Source organism: Podarcis bocagei (genome assembly GCF_964188305.1).
Source record: "Podarcis bocagei genome assembly, chromosome: 2".
Taxonomy (NCBI): domain Eukaryota; kingdom Metazoa; phylum Chordata; class Lepidosauria; order Squamata; family Lacertidae; genus Podarcis; species Podarcis bocagei.
In genome coordinates this window covers 63,015,680-63,041,071 of record NC_138126.1, presented here as the reverse complement: position 1 = coordinate 63,041,071, position 25,392 = coordinate 63,015,680, and the positions used below count along the sequence as shown (strand labels likewise).

The 25,392-nt window shown below is 45.4% G+C and overlaps 1 protein-coding gene and 2 long non-coding RNA genes across 4 annotated transcripts in view; 2 read left to right on the top strand and 1 right to left on the bottom strand.

Moving 5' to 3' along the window:
* Positions 1 to 62: 62 nt before the first annotated feature.
* On the top strand, positions 63 to 2,156 carry LOC308582139. The gene is made up of 3 exons (XR_014005509.1): positions 63 to 636; positions 1,725 to 1,797; positions 2,010 to 2,156. It is a non-coding gene; the product is annotated as an uncharacterized lncRNA (long non-coding RNA).
* A 5,304-nt stretch (positions 2,157 to 7,460) lies between these two features.
* Positions 7,461 to 10,552, bottom strand: LOC308582339. Its single transcript, XR_014005630.1, has 2 exons — positions 10,218 to 10,552; positions 7,461 to 8,570 (listed from the first exon to the last, which is right to left on the bottom strand). It is a non-coding gene; the product is annotated as an uncharacterized lncRNA (long non-coding RNA).
* Positions 10,553 to 10,806: 254 nt separating this feature from the next.
* FAM193B (family with sequence similarity 193 member B) overlaps positions 10,807 to 25,392 on the top strand; it is a 33,887-nt gene continuing 19,301 nt past the window's right edge. Inside the window, exon 1 of one of the 2 annotated variants that reach the window (XM_081185315.1) lies at positions 10,807 to 11,017. In XM_081185315.1, the coding sequence (XP_081041441.1) occupies positions 10,853 to 11,017 (165 nt within the window). In that variant the 5' untranslated portion in view covers positions 10,807 to 10,852. The remainder of the gene's footprint in view (positions 11,018 to 25,392) is intronic. The other variant, XM_081185316.1, reaches the window with a different exon arrangement.

The following is a 25,392-nucleotide window of genomic DNA, read 5'->3' as shown; positions in this document are numbered from 1 at the left end:
CACCAGCGGCTCCCTGCGAAACGTGCGGAACAACACTAGTCTCCGAGAGGGGGGGGCGAGCGAGCGGGGAGGGGGTCGGGAATAACTTTCCGCCTTCCGAGAGGGCCATAGGAGCCAAACCCCCCCTAAAATATTTGAGGGGGCCGGACCACCCCAAGTTTATGGGCATTGTCATTCAAATAGTGTGCTTGCACCTCATCATGTGATCGATTATGCGGGGCGGGGCTTACCTGCCCCCCTCTATTTTATTCAAGTTGGCATCCCTGGAGAGGGCCCTCAGAGTTTGGAAAAAGAGATCTTATTGCGATGATGCTCGAGCTCCCAAGTCCTTTCTGTCTGTCCGCCCTCGCGGGGCTGCCTTTTCAGGGGTGTTTGGCGGGGCTGGTATCCCAGCTGGGTGCCGGGCACCTGTGGTAGGTAGATACGAAAGGACGCGCCGATGTGCCCGGCTTAGGGGCGCCATTTCGGAAGGGGGGCACGATATATTATTTCGTTTGCTACCTTTCTGTGTCCTGCTTTTTCCTCCACTCCAGAGGGCTTTCCCAAGCGGGCTCCCATCCAGGCACCGACAGACTCAGTCTAGACCTGCCGAGTTTTCACTTTACTGCATCTTGTCCCTTCAGAACATGCCCTGAGGTCTGATTCCAGCTTCAAACTTAAGTTGTATGTTTTAAAAACAGGATTTGTTATTTCCTAGCTTTCTGATCCTTTGTTCTTTCTTTATTGCCCTTTATGATGGCTACAACAACCTTATCAACACAGAATAAACAACCAGGCATACATACACAGAGAATGTGAGCACACACACAGTCACCATTTCATTTCACATCATTTTGCCAATATTTGCCATATAAATTAGAGGGAAGCAGCCAGAAACAAGTGTGTTTCTTAATACTGTACAGTGGTACCTCGGGTTAAGAACTTAATTCGTTCTGGAGGTCTGTTCTTAATATGAAACTGTTCTTAACATGAGACACCACTTTAGCTAATGGGGCCTCCCACTGTCGCCGCGCCGCCGGCGGAGCACAATTTCTGTTCTCATCCTGAAGCAAAGTTCTTAACCCGAGGTACTATTTCTGTGTTAGCGGAGTCTGTAACCTGAAGCGTATGTAACCTGAGGTACCACTGTATAGGAACCGGATATAAGAACCGTACCCCCAATTACCTTCTTTCTTAACTGGAGATGCAGCAAATGGAAAAGCTGCCCCAGTTGGATTTCAGCTTCTCTTACAGAGTACTGCCAGTGAAAAGGCAGGAACAGATGAGGTTAGATATCTGATGCCTTGTTGGCTCCCTAAACCAGCATCAGAGGAAGATACGCAGGCGGGAGGGAGAGCCTACAGGTTTGCCAGGGCTTATGTTTCCCTGGAAATGCTTGCCTCCTAATGCTAGCTCTATGGGGACAAGCTGTGGATATTCAGGTGGGTGCTGGGGGGGCATCTTCTAAAACACTGTATTATTAATCCACATGCTGTGCCTTGGCCTTTAAAACAGACTCTAGAGACCTTGTTTAACAAACACACATTGCAGAAGATTCCCCACCCCATTCAGTGAGTCGTTACTGTATCTTTAAGATGAATATACTCTCCTGATGCCTTAGCCATTGTTTATTATCACATTTTATCTCTGTTTCCTTTATTCAAGCTTCTGTTGATGTTTAAAACCTGTTTTTAAACCTGTCTTCTCTTTTCTCCCTCCCCTCCCCTGACTTCATGCAATTCCAGGATTGCAATGTGGCACAACAAATCTTCCAAAGAGGGCTGATAGTGATGACAGCATTACATTTTTATGTATACAGTGGTACCTAGGGTTACAAACGCTTCAATTTACAGACTCTGCTAATCCAGAAATAGTACCTCGGGTTAAGAACTTTGCTTCAGGATGAGAACAGAAATTGCGCTCCGGCGGCATTAGCTAAAGTGGTGCTTCAGGTTAAGAACAGTTTCAGGTTAAGAACGGACCTCTGGAACGAATTAAGTACTTAACCTGAGGTACAACTGTATAGGAAGATATACACATATACAGAGAGAGAGAAAAAATTGTAAATGGAATTATGGCTTTTGGTGAGGTAAGCAGCTATAAAATACGTATTTGAACAATGCCAGTTAGGGTTATGTGGTTTCAAACTATCTGCTGCTATTAAACACTAAAACGGATTTTTCTCTTTACTGTACCTGTATTCACTGTCCCATAGGTAATTATGTAGCATTTCCTGAAGTAGTTACGCAAGTTCTGCTCTGGGGGCTTTGCTGGCAATGGGAGTTTATTGACCAATTGGATGTTTTGCAGATAAGACAGGTGGAAGGAAGAGCTGCTGCCACTACTGTGTGGTGTTATAAACCTCACCACTTTCACTTCCTATCTAAATTGCCAGACAGCTGCTCTTGGGGGGTTCCTGCCCTCCATGACCAGAGGCTGGATCTACAATGCATTGATGGCACAGCGCAAGTATGAATGTTACTGAAGATGTCACTTGATATTTTTATGTAAGATATTTGAATACCACAATTCCATTAAGTATATCTGGAGTAGTTTGGTATTAAGATGATCCTGCTTGCTTGCCATGGTATCTAAGATGGTAAGGTGCTATAAGCAAAAACCCCAGGTCACTGAGCTCCAGCTGGAGGAAAAGGCCTGTGAGGTAAAAGCTGGCCATAAACATTGTTTGTCCCCTCTATTGGGCACATCAAGGGGGAGTGGGTTTAAAATGGAGAAAATTAAAATATTGGGTATCATCTCTGCTGTGAAAATGAGAAGTCTACCGAAACTAGTTTCAGTTCATGCTCATTTAGATTCCTGCAGGAAAAGCCGGTGGTGGGGCAGAGCTACAGTAACCCCCACCCCCAACATCGCTGCGTTTTTCCTGGGGGGGGGAGTGGGATATAAATAACAATAAAATACCAGCACGTGTCCAGCACACTGTGGACGTGTGTGGCTCTTTTGACTAGAAGCTGAATCCCAAGGAAAGCAATATTTGTCTCTGCTTCTCATATCCTGAGGGTGTGCTTGACAGGAAGTCAGCGTGGTTTATGGGAAATGGTGACACAGGTACTTGTACTTGTCCAGAAATACAACTCAACAGCTGTGCAGGGAAGCAGGAATTAGTTCTCTAGTAGCTGGTTTCAGCTTCCTGATAGGATCTTGGAAGTATCTTTTCTCTACTAATCCTACCCTCCAACGGCTTTTAAGTCCCATTATGTTCTATCAGTGCACATCATTCCATTGGGCTGCAGCTATTCTTTTAAGGAATGCGGTTAATTGATCAACTTTGAACACCACTGAAACGTGAGAGAAGCCTGGGTTGACTTGCCCCACCCCTTAATCTCAGGTGTCAGTTATCAAAATCCTGTCTCAATTTAAAACAGGCAATGTGGTTTCAAAGGAAGAATGGGAGCACATTCTGAAGCATGCTCCCGATCCTTCCTAGCCAGCCCAGTTTGAATTCAAGTTTGACTGCAAAAGCAGAATCTTCCTTTGAACAAACCACACCTGTGAAAGAAGAATAGGAAGTGTGCAGTAATTTGGCACATTTCTCTTTCTCTGCAATTGTAACAGCAGCTGGAAAGGAGGATTTGGGAGCACATTTAAGAGTGCACTGCTGGTCCTTCCTTTTCAGATTTCCTCTGCAGGTTCAGTGAGGTTAGGTGATGCACAGGTGTATGTGGTTTAGCCCAAACTATGCTGTGGGCCAAAGTGGGAGGCCTGGTGGACTAGAAGTTTCTCACTACCAATTTAAAATAACCCAAGGAATTGTGTTAAGAGGTGAGCAGCTGCTGTAACTGGTAAAATATTATTGATAAGGAGGTTGCTATTCACCATTTTAGAGGTTTATGTAAACGCTACTAGACTGGATAGTAATTTTGTTTTCAGTTTCAATATTGTTAACTAAAAAATATGAGTACACACACATATATATGCTTTGAGCATGATTACCTGTATTTCTCTTACTGCAATTTTATAAAAAGCATAGTATTTAAATCAGCCTGTGTCTCTAGACGCATCTAAGATGAGCAAAGAATCATCTCCAGAAGCTCATCACATGATTATAAGAATCAGGCTACTCAGGGCAGGAATTCTTTAATCATTTGTGCATGGTGATGGAGGTTTGGAAAGTTTTCCATTTTTAGAAATGAATTTTCATAAAATTCATTAGTAATGGGCCAAGCACTCCCCAGGCAGGTTAAAGGCTATTCAGTGTTACCATGTGCTACTCCCCTGTTGAAGAAGGCGGCTGCCAGTGGGCCAGCACTCATAATTATGTTGTTGTTGTTTAGATTTTTCATCCATTCCTTCAAAAGGTGGAGGTAAACACAACAACTATTTATACCCCATTCATCTGGCTGGGTTTCCCCAGCCACCCAACAGAATATTAACAAAACCATACAAAGCTTTTTGAATTTTTTTTAAACAAACACATATTTTCACAAGTAAATTATTTCAAGGTTGTCCAGTTAAGCTGTAGGCAGTGACATCCTGCTGTTGATGTTCCACCCGTGATGTGTGTGTGGATCTGGCTATGGATCTGGAAGATCTCCAGCACCCTTGTTGCTCCCACCCCAGTGGAGGCTGGTCCATTCGGACAGTCCCACCAACCTCAGCCCCCCTTCAGTCAGCCTCCACCCACCTGCCTTTGTTACTTATAACCAATGCAGGGTGTAGCACTGCCTTATCAGCTTCCTCCTCCTTAGTCTCAGTGTTTCCCTTGTAGATCTCAGCTGAGGAGGAAGAAGGGGGACAAAACTGGAATTAGTTGGCTCTGCCTGTCATTGACTTGGGCTCCACCTGCTGTTGGCCTTCTGCCCTACCAGTCTCAGTGGGCATCAGTCACCATTGTCTCACACCTCCAGGGAGGGCCAGAAACAACAGAAGCCCTAAGGCTGGGAAAGTAATTTCTCTCCCACTGGATTCAACATAAGGCCAGGGAGGAGAAGGAAAAGGATCACCCTCCCGCTCTGGCCACAGCTGGCCAGCAAGAAGGGTTCCGGATGTGGCAATTGCTCTCCCATGAACTCAACCACCCTTGGATTGATCTCACGATGAGTAAACAACTGCAGTGGATACACAGTGGTACCTCTAGTTACGAACTTAATTAGTGCCGGAGGTCCGTTCTTAACCTGAAACTGTTCTTAACTAGAGATGTGCTTTCGCTAATAGGGCCCCTTGCTGTCACTGTGCCACCGGCACATGATTTCCATTCTCAACCTGGGGCAAAGTTCTCAACTCAAGGTAACTCTTCCAGGTTAGCGGAGTTTGTAACCTTAAGTGTTTGTAACCTGAGGCGTTTGTAACTTGAGCTACCACTGTAGTACTAATCAAAAGTTTTCAAAGCTGGCTGCAGAGTTTTCAGTGCCTTCGTTTCCCCCCTCAAAATCTAAATAATATAAAGGAAATATATGACATTAGCAAGTCTTACAATGATCTGGTTAACTACAATAAGAAGCCCCCCCCCTTTTTGTAATGAACACAATATCTTTGTTGTTGTTTTCTTCATGGGTACTATTGCTTATTTCTTCTTTTTTGTGTCTTACTTTGCTCTGTGCACTTGTTATTTTGTACTTTTTATTTTTCAATAAAGAATAAAAAAACCCCTAATGATTTTCCAAGTGCTCCAGTGAAAATCCAACCAACACTTTAAATCTGTTTGAATATATCATTGAAACAACATGTAGTGCACTTTATTGATTTTATTTCCTATTCAATTATTTCAGTAAAAACTTTTGGGTACTGGGGGAAAAAATCCAATCCATATAGTGTACAAATGTGGCATACAATTATTATCATTATTTTAAAGTGTGAAATAAATATATGGTGGTTCAGATCCTTATCAATTTAAGGCAGCAGAAAACTTTCACGAAAATTTTACTGACGCAACGTTTTCTAGAACATCCACATCCCTGCTTGTGGATAAACGACATGTGGTACAGCAAGGTAACACAACAGACTTCAATCTCTCATTGCTACTAGGCATGAGGGCTATGTTCTACCTCCATTGTCAGAGGCAGCAGGTCTCTGAATGCCAGCTGCTGGAGAGAACAAGTGGGAGAGGGCTGTTGTGCTCATGTCCTGCATCTGGTTGAGATGGACTAGATGGGCCTTTGGTCTGATTCAGAAGGGCTACAGTGGTACCTCTGATTGCGAATGGGATCCATTCCAGAGGCCCATTCACAACATGAAAGGAATGCAACCCGCAGTGGCGCGTCTGCGCATGCGCGGGTTGCAATTTGCCACTTCTGCGCATGTCATTTTGCACATCTGTGCATGCGCGAGCAGTGAAACCCGGAAGTAACCCTTTCCGGTACTTCCGGATCACCGCGGGACGTAACCTGAAAGAACGTAACATAAACCGGATGTAACATGAGGTATGACTTTATTATGTTCGTATGTTCTTCCACTCTCTTTTTTCCCATTTCCTGCAAGGTAAGCCCTCTGGTGGTTAAAATATGCCTGCAACATTTCCTGCAACAATTCTGCTTATTGCCACCTTTGGCATCCAGCTGAAACTGCTGTGATACATCTTCAATTATCTACAGCCATCCTGGTCAGCAATACTATCCTCACACGTCTAGAGGGGTAGGCCTGTCCTTGCTTACTGACAGCCCCTTCTTTCAAAATAGCTAACAATCACTTTTAAAAACAACAAATATTTGCTTTGTTTGTTCAGCAGAGGGAGCCTGAAGCAGCTCTTAAGACATGACAATAGTGTGATGCAGCATCAAAAAAAGATAACACTATTCTAGGCTGCCTCAACAGAAGTTGAGTGTCCAGATCAAAGGAAGTAATAGTACTACTCTACTCTGCCTTGGTCAAACCACACCTGGAGTACTGTGTCCAGTTCTGGGCACCACAATTTAAGAAGGCTGTTGACAAGCTGGAATGTGTGCAGAAGAGGACAACCAAGATGATCAAGTGTCTGGAAACTAAGTCTTATGAGGAACGCTTGAAGTAGCTGGGTATGTTTAGCCTGGAGGAGACCGAGAGGAGATATGATAGCCATCTTCAAATATCTGAAGTTCTGTCATATGGAAGAGGGAGCATGCTTGTTTTCTCTTGCTCTGGAGGGTAGAACTTGAGGCAATGGCTTCAAGTTACAAGCAAAGAGATTCTGACTAAACATTCGGAAAAAACTTTCTGACAGTAAGAGCTGTTTGACAGTGGAACAGACTCACACGAGAGGTGGTGGACTCTCCTTCCTTAGAAGTTTTAAAGCAGAGATTGAATGACCATCTGTCACGGATACTTTAGCCGAGATTCCTGCATTGCAGGGGGCTGGACTAGATGTCCCTTGGGTCCCTTCCTACTCTAAGATTCTATGCCTTAGTCTGCTTGGGAGTCACTCCTATTGTCAATGACACTTACTGTACCCTTCTAAACTAAATGTGAGTCCGGGAAGAATCATACAGTTGGGTAGGATACAGCTTGCCACAAGGTGATGGCAACTCAGAGTTTAAAGGCAGCCTATTGGATGTATTTGTTTTACTGAAGCATTAAAGATGTCTTCATGTAGTCGTTACTACAGAGAAATGTGATAGGTATATAGCCAATTGGTAATATGACCGGGATGTAATCATTATGGGACAGTTTAAGATAAACACTTAGGGATGAAAAATAAAAGCTTTGTTTTTGTTTGGAGGAAAGAAGCTATGAAAGCCCAGAGGTCTATTGGGAAGCATTGTTACAGAGAAGTTGGAGACAAGTCACTGCACAAACATTTTCAAACTAGGGCCTCTGAAAAACTGTTGTTCTATCAAGTTGGTTATCATATTCAGAACAAAAAGAAGCAGACTATGTCCACACATTCCTGCGTATTTGGGTCACTGTTTCTGTGTGCAGGTTTGTGTGCCTTTGTCCACACAGGAGTAGGTACTTTCAAAATCTATCTTGGTGCCTCCTGGGATGTATATTTGAAATACAAGTTTCCTAATATTCCAGATTTGCACAAAACTGTAAAAATATTTTTTAAGACCTCTGTTGCTCCAAGCCCAGCACGGATTTGGAGTCACTCACATGAAAGGCTGCTGCTTCCTTTCCTCCCCTATTCCTTCACCGCCTCCTCTACTTGCAAGGGCAATTTTTATTTTTAATACAGCTGTTTTGTGCAAGATCTCTTCTGTGCAAAACAGTTGTTTTAAAATTTCAAAAACAATGATACTGGGAGCATGCATCCTTCCCTATCAGCTGATGAAAGCAAAATGGAAGTAGGTGGATGGTGGCAATAGATGGCACCAGAGAAACATGTCGAAGGCCCACCCACAAAATGTGCTCCACGTGCATTCACAATCAGGAAACAAGCAATTTTATATTGAAATTACTCTCCCATTTTGGATTTCACCTTGATCATGAAAATCCAAGTTTAGTGTTGAAGAACCATAGGCTGTCAGTTGAATGGGGAGAACGTCATGTGGACAACGCCCCAAAACCAAGGCACATGCAGTTTCAAATCCACATTAAATTCCCATGTGGATGAGTCCCTAGAGTTGCTCTTTCAGGAGAAGGTGGATGGCTGGGCTAGCAGGAAGCACTGAAGAGAAGCTGGTGATGAAGATCACATAGCCTGAAAGAATTTAAAGGTACTGGCAAAAAGCAGATATTGAAATAAAATCAATTGGGCCATTAGGAGGCATGTGTAGATCCAAAAATGTCTTTTGAAACACCTTTCGTACAAAATAGCTAATTTCTGCTCATTTTGTACGAAATAGTGCATTTCAAAATAGCCAGCTGCTTCCCCAAATGGAAGGGACAGGACTCTAATACTTCAGTCTGCATTTGGCCAATGTCCATAAAATTAATGAAGGCTGAAAGATACGCTAGTAAGGCAAGTTGTATTAATGTTGCCAGAAGTGAAGGGACAGTGCCCTCTGCTGTATACCAAAAGGCCAGCACACCCATGAAAACATGGCCCTCCCAGGCCGTTCATAATTCCAAGAGTACAATATACAGCAGTTCTTTCTGGGAAGCCTCTTGCTTTTCTTCCAGCTTGTTAATATATATTGCATTGTTATTATCACACTGGAAAAAATTACTTTAGCTTTTGCTCTCTTTTTTTGAGCAGCTGTTCAGGATGGTGATTGCTACCTCATTATAGGCATCTATTTTCTCATTAGTGATCACTTTTCTGCTTTCACTCAGTATATCTTGTAAGACCCAATAGACATCATTGCTCTTTTGCAGTTTCATGATACTTCTAAATTGTACCTCTGTTACCTGAAGCACTGGTTTGGGAGAATGGTTTTATTTTGTAAAGATCAGTGTGACATGGAGCTATTGTTCTTCCTAGCAAACATCTGCCACTAGTTTGAGTTCACTTGGGGCTGCTTCACATGTTGTAGGCGTGATTTACAATTCTCCTTTATTGCTCTGATGCATGCAGTTCCTTCCAGTGTCAGCTCTGGCAGCCAAACCCTTAGTAAATTTCAGGTGTCAAGATATCACATAGCCCAGGGTTCAGTTACGTAGCAAGTGCTATGCAACAGTTATCAGTGGCACCTATGTTTTTTAACTGTACATGTTAAAAAGGCAGCACATGTTTTAAACACAATTGGGTAGATACTTGCTACCCAAATGGCACTTCCACTCCACACCACTAGGGCTACCAGTACTGTACACTTTCAAAACTCCATTTCAGCCTTAATCTCTATTCCACACACCCCTCCCTCCTAGGTGCTTCCTGAAGAGGTTAACATTACCATGCTGCATGTCAGGGCCAGATCATGGCTGCAAGTGACAGACTCCTCTTGCGATTGGCCAGTGCTTTGCCGCTTATTCAGAAGTCCCAAGTTTGGACTGCAGTTGTAACCACATTTAGAACACACAGCATACAAATTTCTAATTTTGGGGTTAAAAATAATTATTCCAACTAATCTGCTAGATAACTAACAACATTAAAAAACATTTGAAAAATTACCAAAATGAGAGTTATTTCTAAATATATAATTTGATCGTTTCCAGATAGTCTTTTATTTCCTGTTAAAATGCAACTTCACATAGATCTATAACGATGCCCCTCCCTTATTAATTTTATACTGCAGTAGGTATATGACCCCCCAAAAAAAACCCATTCGATTGTATTGTTGGCAATAGGTATTTTCAGATACATGAAAACTTAATTTACAAGATGCTTATATATTATACAGAGATTTCACCATTCTATGTCGGAGCACCACAACACTCCGGTGTCAGTTGTTTAACATGCCCGCGTAGACGTGATGAGTTAAGGTTACCTGCTAAGGCTCAGACACACCCGGGGTAGCGGGGTACATCTGCACCTTGTGCCCTCCCTGCACTGCTGGCAGCGGGTGGGGGAGCCGCGAGAAGCAGAGACGGGCCTACATAAGGGGAGGCTTGCAGCGAGCAGAAAGGCGAATTGCTCAAGTTTGCAGCACCGCCGCGCTCGTCGGAGATGCTGTGGAACAACGCCGGGGGCTCCGGCTGAGGCTTTCCTGATGATTCCCTTTAAATGGGCCCTGGTGACCCCAAATGACCACCTTAGCCTCCCGTCGGAGTTGCAGACTCCGGCTCCGCCCCGGGCCACCCCCGCTCCCGCCTCCGGAGAGACCGGGCCAGCTTCGGCCCCTCCGCCAGCTCCGCGCCTCTAGCCGGGAACACGCGCTCTCTGCCAGGGACGGCGCCTCCTCCAGCCGCTGGGGGGCGCGCTGCCCAGGCGCTGCCCGCTCCGGCGATGGCGGCGGAGGCTTCCCCCCGCGGGCAGGGGCCGGACGGGCCGCGCCGCCATATTGGCTGTTGTCCTGTCTGAAAGCAGCAGCGGCGGCGGCGGCGGCGTTAGCGGCGGCGGCGGGAGCAACAGCGGCGTTAGCGGCGGCGGCGAGAGCGCGGCAGCGTGGGGCGCGGGACGGGCATGACTCGCAGGCGGAATAAGGCGGTGGGCGCGGCCGGGGCGCGGCGGGAGCGGGCGGGGGGAGTAGCCCCCCCAGAGCCGCCCGCGCCCCCCGCCGGGCCCGGCCTTCCAGAGACTCCCGAGGCGGCGGCGGCGAGCAGTGCGGAGCAGGGCAGAGCCTCACAGGTACCGGGAGCGCGCGCCCACATCCCGCCCTGCATCCACACCCCTCTGCTGCCCTTAGACCGCTCGCCCCGCATCCATTTGCGGCGCGCGATCCACCCTTCACCCAGAAACCCCGACCGCACACGACCGCCTGCACGCGGATCGCCCCGATCCATCCACCCGAGGTGCCCCCCGTTCGCCTCCCCCCACTCCCCGCCCCCACCGACTGGGATCGCCCTCCTGGATGCGGCTCCCGCAGCACATTGCACGAGTGCCACCAGACATCCAGCAGCGGCACCCAGTGTGCGCCGTGCAGTCACCTCAAGATCCACCTTGAATCCAAGCTGTCTAGATCATGACCTAGGGTGTGTGTGGTGGGTGTGTGGCTCGCTCTCTCCCTATCCCCCCTTACACCGAAGCCACCTGCTTCCCCCACATCCAGTGCCCGTCAGGCCCAGATCCCCACCTCTGTTCATGTCAAGCCCTCGCTTCTTCTGCCCACCCTCTTGTTACATCCAGCACTCAAATCTACTCTAGTCCAACCACAAATAGTCCCACATCCACAATCCTTATGTGCACTACTTACCGATACCCCTTCAGTGTGCAGTGGCCACCTTTTTGCTTGCATGCAACAGACGCCGAGCATTTATAGTCCACCCTAGCCTGCAGAAGGCTGCTAGACCAGGTCCCCTTCTCCTTTACTTAGGAAAGCCCCATTCCATATGTTCCACGCACCACCAATTCTATAGCTTTTGGTGCTGGAGCACCCATACATTCTGTGCTTGCTGCATCTTTTCAGGCTTCTTGTTGCATCTTCCTCAGGTATAGAAAGACAGGCCTTCCCCCAAATACTAACTAGTACTTAGCATATGCAGCTTTATCTTCTGTTTGCATTTTGAGCATTTCCATTTCATTTGCTCCTCTTGTGGGGCTGAAAATTGAGTGGGGCCTTGACCTGCGACCATGCTGTATCTTGTCCTTCAGATTGTGCCCGGGCCTGTTTTCAGATATATGCACGCATCCCTTCCCAGTAGGTAGGGGGTGGCAGCCAACTGAATCTTTGTGCAGTCTACATTTCTACTAAACAAGAAATCAGAGTAGGGAACTATTGTTGCTTGCTCAGATGAACTAGCACCATAGAATTGTAGAGTTGGAAGGGACCATGAGGGTCATCCAGTCCAACCCCCTGCAATGCAGGAATCAACAAATGGCCACTATCCAATGTTTCTTGCAAGAAGGCTGCTTTGGAAGGGTAAGGGCAGATGTGTGGACAGAGAACACATGAGACTAATGGCAGACAGCACTGACCAGTGTACACCACAGAAGGTCACTGTGTAAGTGATGCTCCGCCCTCCAAGAGGAATTGAGTTTCTCCAGCTGGATGTTGGTATTTGGGTGAATTTGCAGAGCTTTGCTGAGTTACTGTGGGACAATTGGACAGGAGCTGTGCTGCAAGCAGAATGCAGTTTGAGCCAAGGAAAGAGCTAGAACCTGGCATGGACAGAGGAGGATGTTCAAAATCCATTCCAGTGTGTCTCTTGGTCCTGAGTCTGCATAGGTAACAGCTACCCTTATGGGCACTGGGGAAACTGCTCCTATCTCTGTACTGTTAGCCATGTACGCTGAGGTGGCAAATCCTCAGGACAGCTTTGTGTTAACTAAGGATTGTAGAATTAGCCTTCTGGGAAGCCAGGCTGCTGTTGGCAGACAGCAGACCTGCAGGAGACTCAGCCAGAGTTACACAGAGTATGTGGAAGTGGGGGCTTGTCTACAGACTGTGCCAGTCGGCAAGGCATTTGCAGCCTTTTTCAGGGGGCAGGGCAGGGAGAGAGGACTCTTCTTGTTTGCACACCTGTTTTTTAGCCTGGCTAACGAGCCATTTGGTGGGTGAAGCGGGCACAGTGGCAAATTTGTCCCTGGATAGGATACAGTGCACCTAGACTGGCATGTGTCTGGCCCAGGATAAAAGAATCCCAAACTATCATCATACAGGGTTGCTAGCAAGTAAGCAAGCAAGTCACCAGTCGCAGGAGAGTAGTCAACGTTTTTTGTCTGATTGTGTCTCCTAGACTTTTGCATGCAGTGGGAATGATTAAGAGGTAGTTTCTCTCCATGAAAGTTTGTGTCTCATCTGCCCCGGTGCTCAAGTTATGGACAAAAAGGTACAGGGTCCCTAGTGAAAGTCATAAGCCCGCACCCCCAACTTTCCCTGCTTTTAAACACCACGCCTCAGTGTAGCCTTTCCCCCCCTCTCAGTTTTTAAACTTAAATTGATAAAATTATATCATTACAGTTTTAACAAAATTCATCCAATTCGTCTGTTACATCATACTTTGAATCCTTTTTAGTTTTGTAAAAACTGGCTGAGGGGGTTAGCATCAAATAAAGAGAACTGGGGCCCCTCTAGACTGCCTGTAATTCAAGCATTGATCTGCCCCCTCCCCGCAAATATGCCAACGTCATTATTCAGAGATGAGAGGATTACAAATATCACATAAATGAGACCACAATAGACTATGATGTGCTATAGCTTCCCTTGCTGCTTATTAGAGCACGTATTCTCTACGGAGAACTGGGTTTAAGAGACTAGCACATAAGTGTGCAACAGATAAGTCAAGTCAGGGTGCAGCACAGCAGCTTTGAGAGTTGCCGGGTGGGGAGAGGAGTGCTGTTTGTCTTGTCTATACCAAGGATGGCCAACATCCATGCCATATGAGATGCACAGGGCATAACCTCTTGCCTCATGGCACTCCTCTCACATGCCTCTGAGACAGTGTTTCTCAAACTTTGGTCTCTAGCTGTTGTTGGACTACAGCTCCCAACATCCCTAGCTAACAGGACCAGTGGTCAGAGCTGATTGGAGGTATAGTCCAACATCAGCTAGGGACCCAAGTTTGGGAAACACAACTCTAAGATACGGTGTGCTAATATGCTAGGGAGTCACTCTCGGCTTCTTGGTTTCCTTTGGTAGACGGACCTGTCACACTGAAACAAAGAGCATGACTTTCCTAGCCTCACTTTTCACTTCGTAGATAGAAGAACAGCTCCCCTGGCCAAGATGCTGGAGTAAGGGACAATAAGTTCATGACTGGGGGCTGGGATCTGGTCCTTGAGCATCTCAGCCACTCCACCCCTTGAATCCACCCCCACCCCCACACTCAGTAACTTGCTCATCTGTGTAGTTGCTCATCTTCCATAGTTGTGGAAGATGCACCTCGAAGCAGCCCTGCTATCTACACTTCCAAGGGTCTAATGCTAGATATGACTTTCAAGGCAGAAAAGGCTTCCACGATCAACAGGTTCACGCAGAGGATATTTGAGCATCTTCAGGAGATAAGTACAGAAGTAGAAGCCAGTGGAAAAGGCTTAGCGTTGGAACAGCCAGGTACAGGCTAATACAAAAATATTAGTTAAAACCCATTATGATGCACTGTAATCAGTTTCCTAATTATGTGATTTCTATGTTCCTGGTATTTGGGACGCAAAATAGTAACTGGAAAGACCAGCTTGTTGCTGGCTTAAGAGCAATTGCTACAGTGGCTTGGACAGAGCTGTTACTCTTACTGTCCCGGTGTAATGAAGTGTGATGCAAACCTGCAGTGGAAACTTAAGCACAGAGCAGGCTTCCAAATCCAGTTTGGAGAGGTAGTCTGCGAACAAAGACCAAAAGACGCTTTTAGTTGCATGTGGTGTCTGAAGTACCTATGTATTGCAAATAAAACAGAAAGCATTGTTGATAAATGAACAAAAAGCAGCAGCACCTGAATTCTGAGAGGAGTTACTGTTCCACAAAGCCACTTGCCTCTAGTTAAGACATGGGTTGGGGAGAAGAGAATCACAAGTTCCATACTTTCTGCTTCTTAACTATATCTCACATATCCAGCCACGAAGCTTCAATCGGCTGATATGGGAAACCTTGATGGAAACTCCAGAAGAGCTTTCTGGTATGTGTAGCTCTACTGCAGGTTAACCTAAGCTGCAGAAAGAGAAGGCCGAGGTGCTGAGCGCATTAGCATAGATTTGTGCCTGTGCTGTCCTTGCCCTGCCTGAATCACAGAGCCTTTGTTCCAAGCATTAAATGAGGGTACATAAATCGTTCCAATTGGATATTATCCTAGCAAGTTTTGTTAGGAATATCATCTAGCTTTTATTTTGTGCTTTCAGGTGTTTAAACGACTTTACATTGTTTCATTTACTCTAACAAGCGCTTATTCATCTAATCAGAGTCTAATGCTTGGAGCAAAGCAGAAATGTGGGGAATTGGAGAAGACAAACAGTAGGCAGCCTGTTACTTTAGGATGCTACAAGTGTTCTGCAAAAGGGACAGTGCAACTAGCTACATGTAAACTTTTCAGGATAGCTCTAGGGAGATTTTAGGATAGCTTTTCTGTTCTCTCTGTTGGTCCCTGCAGCTCAGCTAAAACTTCAAGTATGTGCATATGAATTGGGCGTATGCAGCTGTACACGTGCACACACTCTCCTTTACAGTTTGCAGGCTTCTGCAGCAAGCTGGAAACTGGCCAGCAGCAAACTGGAAGGCAATGGTTGCCATATACACCAAATGGGACAGGTCTGCTATGCCTTAAAAAGCAGTGTGGCAAGAAGAATCCACAGGTGTATCTGCTTCCACTACCGCACTAAGAAAAACAGTACCTAGTGATCATCTCCCTTTTATATAGCTTTTCAAGGCAATGGAGCCTGCAGTTAAACCAACAGCCGCACTTCAATACAATGAGGCAAGTTTCTCTTGTCCACTCATTTCTAAGCAATTAGGAATGTACTAGTGGAGCTGACCTTCACAGCACTTGTTCGGGAGCTGCATGGAGGCTAACTTACAATAGTCTAATTAAAGTAATTAAAAAGAAAGTTAGTCCTCCAAGCAAAAGCGACAGGGATGCTGCCAGGCAGCACACCAGAGCTAGTATTGTACAAGTTTTGCGAGACAGACTGCTAGTAGTAACGCCTTGGGTTCACAAAGTGAGATTTAGACTTGCCACAAACACTTAAGGCTGGGCAGGCATGCTGACATACTTGTCCATAAGTTGGTGTTGCTTAGCACAGCAGCCAGATTTCTTTAGCTTGACTATACAGAGTGCATTAAGATCTTCCCTGCCTTTGATGTTGACTTTTTGCACTTCTCAGTCACAACTGTCAGCGGTTAGATTCTATGATGCCACGAAAGATTGCCACAATAATCCAAGTGTATTGTTTAATGTTGTCTTTCTGCTGCTGGTTTTTATTAGCAGTTGACTACCTAGAGGCTCACGGCAATTTCTGGAAAACTGTGGAGTGTCTTTATCCATCTCCTGGCTTCATTTCCCATTGTACCAAACCAGATCCTGTCCTGCCCGTCCTGAGGTTGGAGTAGGCAGACAGAGTTTGAGAATGCGAACTAACAAAACTACCTAACAAACCTCCTTCTCCCCAGATTCAAGTACCAGTTGCAGTCTTGTTACCCAGGGCCATGATCCGGGGGTGCATTAACTGCAGTTATTTTTGTATGTTTATTTTCAGCAGCTGTCACACTAAGTCAGTCTTGTAGTTAGCAACTGCCTCTTGGTGAACACCCAAATGGCCAACTGCTCGCTAGCCATAGCATACTGCACAAGATCGCCACAGTGCTGTGCTTAACACAAAGCCACCTGCTGGGAGCTGGATGTGTCCTTCTGCTCTCTAGCATTACAGACCCAGTGGCTCCAACACTAGAAGAGCAAGTACACATAATGTTCAAAGGCTTCACATTGTGACATTTTGTTTTGCAGAAGTTACGCCATGAAGGCGACACACTTACTCTTCCCTTCTTAGTGTTAGGAAGCTGCTGGTGCTCCAGTTCTGCTTTGACAGGATTCTCGGTGATCTTGCAATTAGACATCTAGGAGCTCAGGAAGGTGCTGTATACAGAAGCAGACCATTGTCCCACCCAGCCCATTGTCCCATTGTCCATACTGACTGGCTCAGTTCTTCAGGGTTGCAGACAGCAGACACTTCCAGTCCTACCTGGAAATGTCAATGATTGAATCAGGGACCTTCTGCATGTAAACAGAAGCTCTGCAACTGAGATACAATCCTTCTCAAAGTGTTGGTGCTGACCTTTAAAGCCCTAAAGGGCCTTGGCCCAGTATATCTGAAGGAGAGTCTCCACCCCCATCGTTCAGCCCGGACTCCGAGGGCCTTCTGACAGTTCCCTCACTGCGAGAAGTGAGGTTACAGGAAACCAGGCAGAGCGCCTTCTCAGTAGTGGCGCCTGCCCTGTGGAATGCCCTCCCATCAGATGTCAAGGAAATAAACAACTATCTGAATATTGGAAGGCATCTGAAGGCAGCCCTGTTTAGGGAAGTTTTTAACGTTTGAAGTTTTATTGTGTTTTTAAAATTCTGTTGGGAGCCGCTGTGATACCGCCCAGAGTGGCTGGGGGAACACAGCCAGATGAGTGGGGTATAAATAACAAAAAATTATTATTATTATTATTATTATTATTATTATTATTATTATTATTATTATTATTATTATTATTATTATTATTATTTTCCAGAAATAGCAGAAGACACAGGAAGCCAGAGCAAACGGTGAAAGACCCCAGGGCTTCTTTTCTGGAAAAAGAGGTGCCAGAACTTGTTGAGCTTTTTTTAAGGGAGAAACCATCAAAAGTTGTTGAACTTCTCACACCAATCGCCTTGTTGCCTGCAGCCTCCATCATCACTCACCACAGAGTGCCGTGCCGCCCACAGCCTCTGGCACTCAGCCTCCTGTGACAGGTTGCCAGAACGCACCAAAGAAGTGCCAGAATTCGGTTCTGGTGAGTTCCAGCTGAAAAAAAGCCCTGCGCGTAGCAGTCACCTTTGTGTAGCCACCCACTTATGTGACTGTGGAAAAATATCCCCTCACCAGGTCCCCCGTTTGCGGCTCAGGGAAGAGGATAGTTAGCTGCCTTTCCTGCCACTCAGTAGAAAAGGATATCTTGGTAGTTTACAGCGCTTTTTTTCAGCTGGAACTCACCGGAACTCAGTTTCAGCACCTCTCAGCGCCACTGCCATTATAAGAGAATGAGGGAGGCATTTGTGGTGAGTTTAGGCACCTCTTTTTCTAGTAAAATAGTTGGTACTTTGGTACTAGTGCGGTGGTTCTCAAAGGGTGTGGCAGGAGAGGATGGCAAGTGTGGTGGGAAGATTCAAGGAGTCAAAGAAACGTTCAAACATTTCAGTGTAGTATAGCATAAAAAAAACACCCACAATTTTTAAACCATGGAATATGTAGCTGTATTGTTTTATATACTTTCCAGATTTCTTATTTTCATATTATAAAGTAGTTGTGTTCTATGTTATAAATCAGGCATTGCTAGGAGTTGTTTCTTTTTGTTTTCTAATATATTTCTTATCAGTAAAAAATTTATTGTGGCCCAGAGAAAAAAGTTTGCAAACCTCTGTACTAGTAAATACCCTTGGCAAGGACAAGAAAGGGTTTTGATGCATGCTCACCTCAGGAGCGTGTGTGAGGAAGGATCAGGCCATTCTGCTGCCACCTCTGCTTGTCTAGGCTGCAATGAGATGATGGCATGCTGCTGACTTAGCTGCTGAGCAACTAAGAGGCGGTGACAGGGATAAGTCAAAATCCTTACTACCATCTTTACTGACACTCCTGACTACTGGAAGAAGTTAGTGCTCCCAGTGCTGCATGCAGAACAACATCAATAAACTGCTGTATCCATAAGTTGTAGTTTGAGGTGAGGAGGCTGAGGGTTAAGAAGAGTAGACACCTCTGCTTTCCCTTCCCATATGCAAGTGGTCAACTCCCTTACATCAGTAGGCCATGTGTACCTAGGAGCCGAGTAGCAAAGTTGCAGAGTAAGATACATGGACGCGTCTCTCCTTCTGCCCAGTCGCCAGAACACACTTGCTCTTTAGCATTGAGTGACTGTGCCCAACATTTTCTCTTCTCAGATTAAACGGCCACAGCCAGTAGCCTTTTAATGCACCGGAAGGGAGTTGGGGCAGAGCCAAACTTCTAAACTACTTTCTGAATTCAGTTTCAAAGAGCAGGTCAGGTGCAAGAATTCCTAGAAGGGGAACTAGCTCAGATATGCATGTACAAGTATCAGCAGCTCAGATACCAAGATGCTTCTGAAAGCTGTGGGAGTGTTTTGAAAGGCACAGCTCAGGTCCTCAGTTGATATACCAGCTGAAAGGGAGCCTCTCACACTTCTGGATTGAAGCATAGGTTGGAAGAAATGACCCAGCCTTCAGAATTAGTACAAATATCTCTACACTAAACATTCCATAGCAAGGTCTTAGCCCAGGCATGGTCAAACCTGGTCCTCCAGCTGTTTTGGGACTACAGTTCCCATCATCCCTGACCACTGGTCCTGTTAGCTAGGGATGATGGGAGTTGTAGTCCCAAAACAGCTGGAGGGCCAAGTTTGGCCATGCCTCTTAGCCTTTTGGCCTTTACATTACTCCCATTCATTTCTCTTTTAAAAAAAAATCTGTTGATTGCTCACTTGTTTCAGAGGTCCTTTTGCAAAAGGTGTGCAGCAAGATACTAGTAAGCTTTATTAGTTATCATTTCAGTGGCAAGGCTGAAATGGACTGGTTACAAACATTCTCCCAAAAGGGAGCTTTTATAGGATGTTCCTTCCTCCCCACCCCCAAGTTAGTCCTTGCTTTGAGAGGGTACCAAGAGAGCAGTTTAGGGACAGAGAGCCAAAAAGGGAGAGACTTGAATAGTGGCATTGGGAACAAACCAGTGACTGCTGATTTGTTATCTGTGTTTGGACTGCTTGGATATTACACAGCAGGACTGGGACATATTATTTGTTAAATACAAGCTGGATTTCTTCCTGCATCTAACTCTTATCCTCTGTTTAGGCATTCCATACACTATGCTCAAATAAAGGCAAAAAGCTTACCTACTTCAGCAGCAAGCCACCCACCAGCTTGAGAGCCAGTTGGTCAGATTTTTAAAAACACACAACCACCACCATCCCAATATTTAGACATTATATAACAGCAGTTGCCTGTGTGCCTATTGCTCTGATCCAAACAGATATATATATTGTTCCGTGGTATAAGAAGGTAGGCTTTGCTCCTGTTTTTTGAAAATGTATACTCTGCTTCCAGGCAAGAGCTCTTCAAGACATCACAATAAAAGCTACAACATTTTTTAAAAATCAAATAATTGTGTAGGGAGGTTATCTGCTGTATCAGCTTCTGTTTCTACAGTGACTTCATACTTCTTTCACTGTTCTGTTTAGAGCTGTCAGCTAAACCAAAATGAATTTGGTGTGTCTGCTGTTTAACAACTTACATTTACACCACTTTGCATATTACTAAAACTGCAACAGAACTGCTTTTTTGAGACCTTGCCATGCAAAATATCCTACCATTTATTTCCTTGCTATACATCGGAACCCAAATGCCAAACTTGCTTTTAAATCACAGCACTACCAATTAAAACTTTCCCTTCATTAAAGTGGCTAAAGGTTTGGGCAATTGATTTATAGATTTAAAAGTTGTTGCCCTAATTTAAACAGATAGCTTTCTATCATGGAGTTTACCATAAGCCCTCACCCCTCTTTTCAGTTCCTCATTTTTCAAAGAGCAAATAAATCATCTATATGTCTTAGAGGGCAGCGCTGGACTCACAGAAGTGACTTTAAAAGAGAGCTTCTAACAGGATATCTACAGGTGAGGAGGGGAATCACAGTTAGTTCCAGCTTTAAGAAATGGGAAGATGAGATGCAGCTTATGTATCTCATCTTGAACAAGTGACTCTTCCAACAAGAAAGTCCCTCCTCTCTGGGAAAACGAGTCCCTTCCTAGTCAACCAAGGCTCCCTGGGGTAGCACACCTGAATATAAAAATATACTAACCAAGATGACCACAATACAAGAAGATTTCAGTTACTAGCTGTGAGCACACAAGGAAAATTTAATTTTGAAGCCTATAGGAAATGTATATCTAAAAACAGAAGTCAGAACTACCTGTGTTATTCAGCACACTCTCACTCTCCAATTACCTGAAGAGGATTCTCTAGGGACTCACCTGCTTAATATAGTCCTGAATGTTAGCAGGAAGAATAGCATAGGCTGGAACATGCTATAGTCTGGGTACGCTCAGAACTACAATTGTTTGAGCCATTTTCAAAGTTAAGAAGCCTCATAGTAGACAGAGGGGAATCACAGACACATCTAAAATTTGAAACTATGGAGAGGGTGGTAGTGGTGTTACCATTCAGCCAATCAGAAAGCACCCACCTTCTGTCTTTCCCTTCAGTATTATCCTAAAAGATGTCTGTCTGTTTCCCTTATAAAGCACCTGAGGATCTACTACGCATGCTCAGTACTGTAATTGTTTGCTGGTTGGATGCATGACCAAGGAGTGGGTGGAATTGAAACTATAAATACAACACTTCCTGGTTGGGGCTTTGGTTTTTATATGGTCCAATTAGTTTGGTATGTTCTGGGGAAATGCATTAACTAATGATTGAGTGGATTATTTTCTCTTAAACACTTTTCCTTGCTGTAGTTACCCTTCCCCTAACATTTTTGGAAATACTTATTTTCTGTTTTAACTTTAAAGCTGGTAAAATTAAGTCAAGGTGTGTCTTTACAAATGTGGTTCTCCTTATCGCCGAGGGCATCTCCTTTTCATACGTTGTTCAGGTAAAACTTAGCAGTCCCAAACCAAACAAGTTTTATGGTGGTATCTCGATGTTGTAGTTGTTGTAGGTGTGTGATGTTTTGATAAAAACGCTTCCCTTGGGGTGGTCTTGATTCCCTTTTAAAAACGTTTGTGGGTAGCTTTGCACTCTGGTTATTTTTCTAGCTGTCACATTGTAAATTGGAGGCCTGCCTCAGAGAAGGCAGGTCATTCCAAGGTAGCTATATCATGTTGCTCAACCCTTAATGTGCCACATGGTGCAGGTAGGGTTGGAATCCTTTGCAGAAGCTCTTGCCAGAAAGGTTGAGGTAATGTGTGTGGACTGTAAGTCAAAGATCTTGCTGGGCAGCCTCACTCAGCCTGGTGGCCCCCAGATTTTTGGACTGCAACTCCTATCATCCCTGATGATTAGTCATTCTGGTTGGGGTTTGATGGGAATTATGCTTCAAACATCTGGAGTAGGGGCAGGGAATTAGATCTGGCTGGCAGGCCTGATCTTTACCTCCCTCACCCAGTGACCCAGCTTTGACAGGTGAATATAGCTGCCTATATGTAAAGGTAAAGGACCCCTGGACAGTTAAGTCCAGTCAAAGGTGACTGGGGTTGCGGCGCTCATCTCGCTTTTAGGCTGAGGGAAGTCGGTGTTTGTCCACAGACAGCTTTCCGGGTCATGTGGCCAGCATGACTAAACTGCTTCTGGCGCAACGGAACACCGTGACAGAAACCAGAGCGCACAGAAACACCGTTTACCTTCCCGCCACAGCAGCACCTATTTATCTACTTGCACTGGTGTGCTTTCGAGCTGCTAGGTTGGCAGGAGCTGGGACAGAGCAACGGGAGCTCACCCCGTTGCCCAGATTAGCTGCTCAGTGGTTACAGCAAGCCTCTTTGAAGTCCGTTTCCATGTGTGGTTTGAATCAAAGTGAGGCCTGCGAATGGAAAAATTCAGTGGCACTCGTAGGTCAGTACTGTCAGCAAGCCTTGCTTACCAAGGCACAATTGGGAGCACCCTTTAAGTTCCAGATTGTTCATTAGCTGTTGAGGTTTTACCTGGCCCACAACTGATGTCATATATGATGTTGGGTGGGTGTGGTTTGGGGAAAACTGCCTCACAAGCCAAACTAGAAACCCTGTCAGGCCTAATTAGTGCTTGCAGACCAGAGATTCTCCACTACTGGTCTAGATCAGCATTTCACAACCTTGGGTCGCCATATGTTGTTGGACTACAGCTCCCATCACCCCTGGTTAGCAGGACCAGTGCTCAGGGATGATGGGAGTTGTAGTCCAACAACATATGGCGACCAAAGGTTGAGAAAGGCTGATCTAGAGGTTAATACGTTGTAGATGAAATTTTAAATCTAGATTAGTATTAGTGAGGCTGCAATCTTACGCACACGTACATGGGAGTAAGCTCCATTGAACTAAGTGGGTCTTCTAATTACTTGTATATAGTACTGCATATGATATTGGACGGCAGCATGGTAGTTGTTGACCAAAAATGTCTGGAGCAGGAGCAGGAAAGATTCCTGGGTTCCTTCTCTGGATTCCTTCCTCTTCTCCCCTTGTGTGCTGTCCTGGGGGTTTTCCTGAACACCCCCCACCCCCCACCCAATTGTGGGGCTTGGGAAAGTGAGAAAGGCATTGTGCTAGTGGAGGTCCTTGCACAGGCTTCCACTACCAAGACTCAGTTGAACCCCACCTTTAGCCTCTCGTATTCCTGGTAATACCATTATCAAACTGAAACAGTAGCATGCTGCGATAGCATTTAATGCATGGTCTGAAAGAGAGACACTTGTAGATCAACCTAATTGGTAAAAAATAAATAAAATTGTTTGTGATTGTTTTCAGCATGAGTAAATCTTATCTTCCCTACTCTTTGATTAGTAACATAAGAAACTGCCTATTTCTGACTTGGCCTATTGGTTCATCTCTCAATATTGTCTACAGAGACTTGCAGTAGCTTTCCAGGGTTTCAGTGATAGGGTCCCCTCCACCAGCAAATGATCAAATTGTGCATGGTAGTTAAATATACGGCATCACTTCATTTAGCCAGGTTGAACTGGTCTAGTGTGGAAGCAAGTACCCCGTTCTGATGTAGCCAAGCCATTGGCACTGACAAGTCAGCTTTTCAGGGGAATAGGAGCAGAGATGACTGCTTAACAGAACAAGAAACTTGTCTTCGCTGACAATGCAGGGCACATACTGCTTAGCCTACGATCTGCAGGATGAGCATGATCTAGCGGGCTTTTGTTAGTGATTCATATCCTGGAGTGTGGTGTCAGTCACAGCGAGGTCAGCTTTCAAACCTCCTATTAGCAATAAAGAAGATCTACCACTGTGGCAAAATTGGGAAAGGAGTACAGGCTGTATATTGTCTCCCTGGTTATTTAACTTATATGCAGAATTCATCATGCGAAAGGCTGGGCTGGATGAATCCCTAGCCGGAATTAAGATTGCTGGAAGAAATATCAACAACCTCAGATATGCAGATGACACAACCTTGATGGCAGAAAGTGAGGAGGAATTAAAGAACCTTTTATTGAAGGTGAAAGAGGAGAGCACAAAATATGGTCTGAAGCTCAACATCAAAAAAAGAAGATCATGGCCACTGGGCCCATCACCTCCTGGCAAATAGAAGGGGAAGAAATGGAGGCAGTGAGAGATTTCACTTTCTTGGGCTCCATGATCACTGCAGATGGTGACAGCAGCCACGAAATTAAGAGACGCCTGCTTCTTGGGAGGAAAGCAATGACAAACCTAGACAGCATCTTAAAAAGTAGAGACATCACCTTGCCAACAAAGGTCCGTATAGTAAAAGCTATGGTTTTCCCAGTAGTGATGTATGGAAGTGAGAGCTGGACCATAAAGAAGGCTGATCGCCGAAGAATTGATGCTTTTGAATTATGGTGCTGGAGGAGACTCTTGAGAGTCCCATGGACTGCAAGAAGATCAAACCTATCCATTCTTAAGGAAATCAGCCCTGAGTGCTCACTGGAAGGACAGATTGTGAAACTGAGGCTCCAGTACTTTGGCCACCTCATGAGAAGAGAAGACTCCCTGGAAAAGACCCCGATGTTGGGAAAGATGGAGGGCACAAGGAGAAGGGGACGACAGAGGACGAGATGGTTGGATAGTGTCTTCGAAGCTACCAGCATGAGTTTGACCAAACTGTGGGAGGCAGTGGAAGACAGAAGTGCCTGGCGTGCTCTGGTCCATGGGGTCACGAAGAGTCGGACACGACTAAACGACTAAACAACAACAAATCACTGTGGCATTTCCCACATGCCTTAAGAAATATGGATTAAATATCTGAAGTCTGATCCATAGACCATAGTTCTTAAACATGCCACTATCCCTTTCTGCCCTCAGCAAATCTCTAAGGTGCACAAGGCTGCTGGAGAACATGTCCAGTCAGATGAGCAGCGATTTGATTCTGGGGTTGTGTCCAGATGTATGTGACCTTTGTGGCGAGCTTGCAGGGAAAGAGCACTCACTGTGGAGGGGGTCAAACAACTCATTCATACAAAGAATGCATGAGGGGGGTCACAGGGCTATGTGGGTTACACCTCCCCCTCCCCTGCTGGTGTGTCCAAAAGGTGGCCTGCCCCACTACTCAAGTCTTCTATACATGTGAAAAGAGAGTGACTCAGAATTCCCACTCATCTGAGGTAGTTCTACCTGTGTACACACTATGTGTAGTGACTCTTTAAATGCCTGCCATTTGTCCAGCCAGTGATGGCT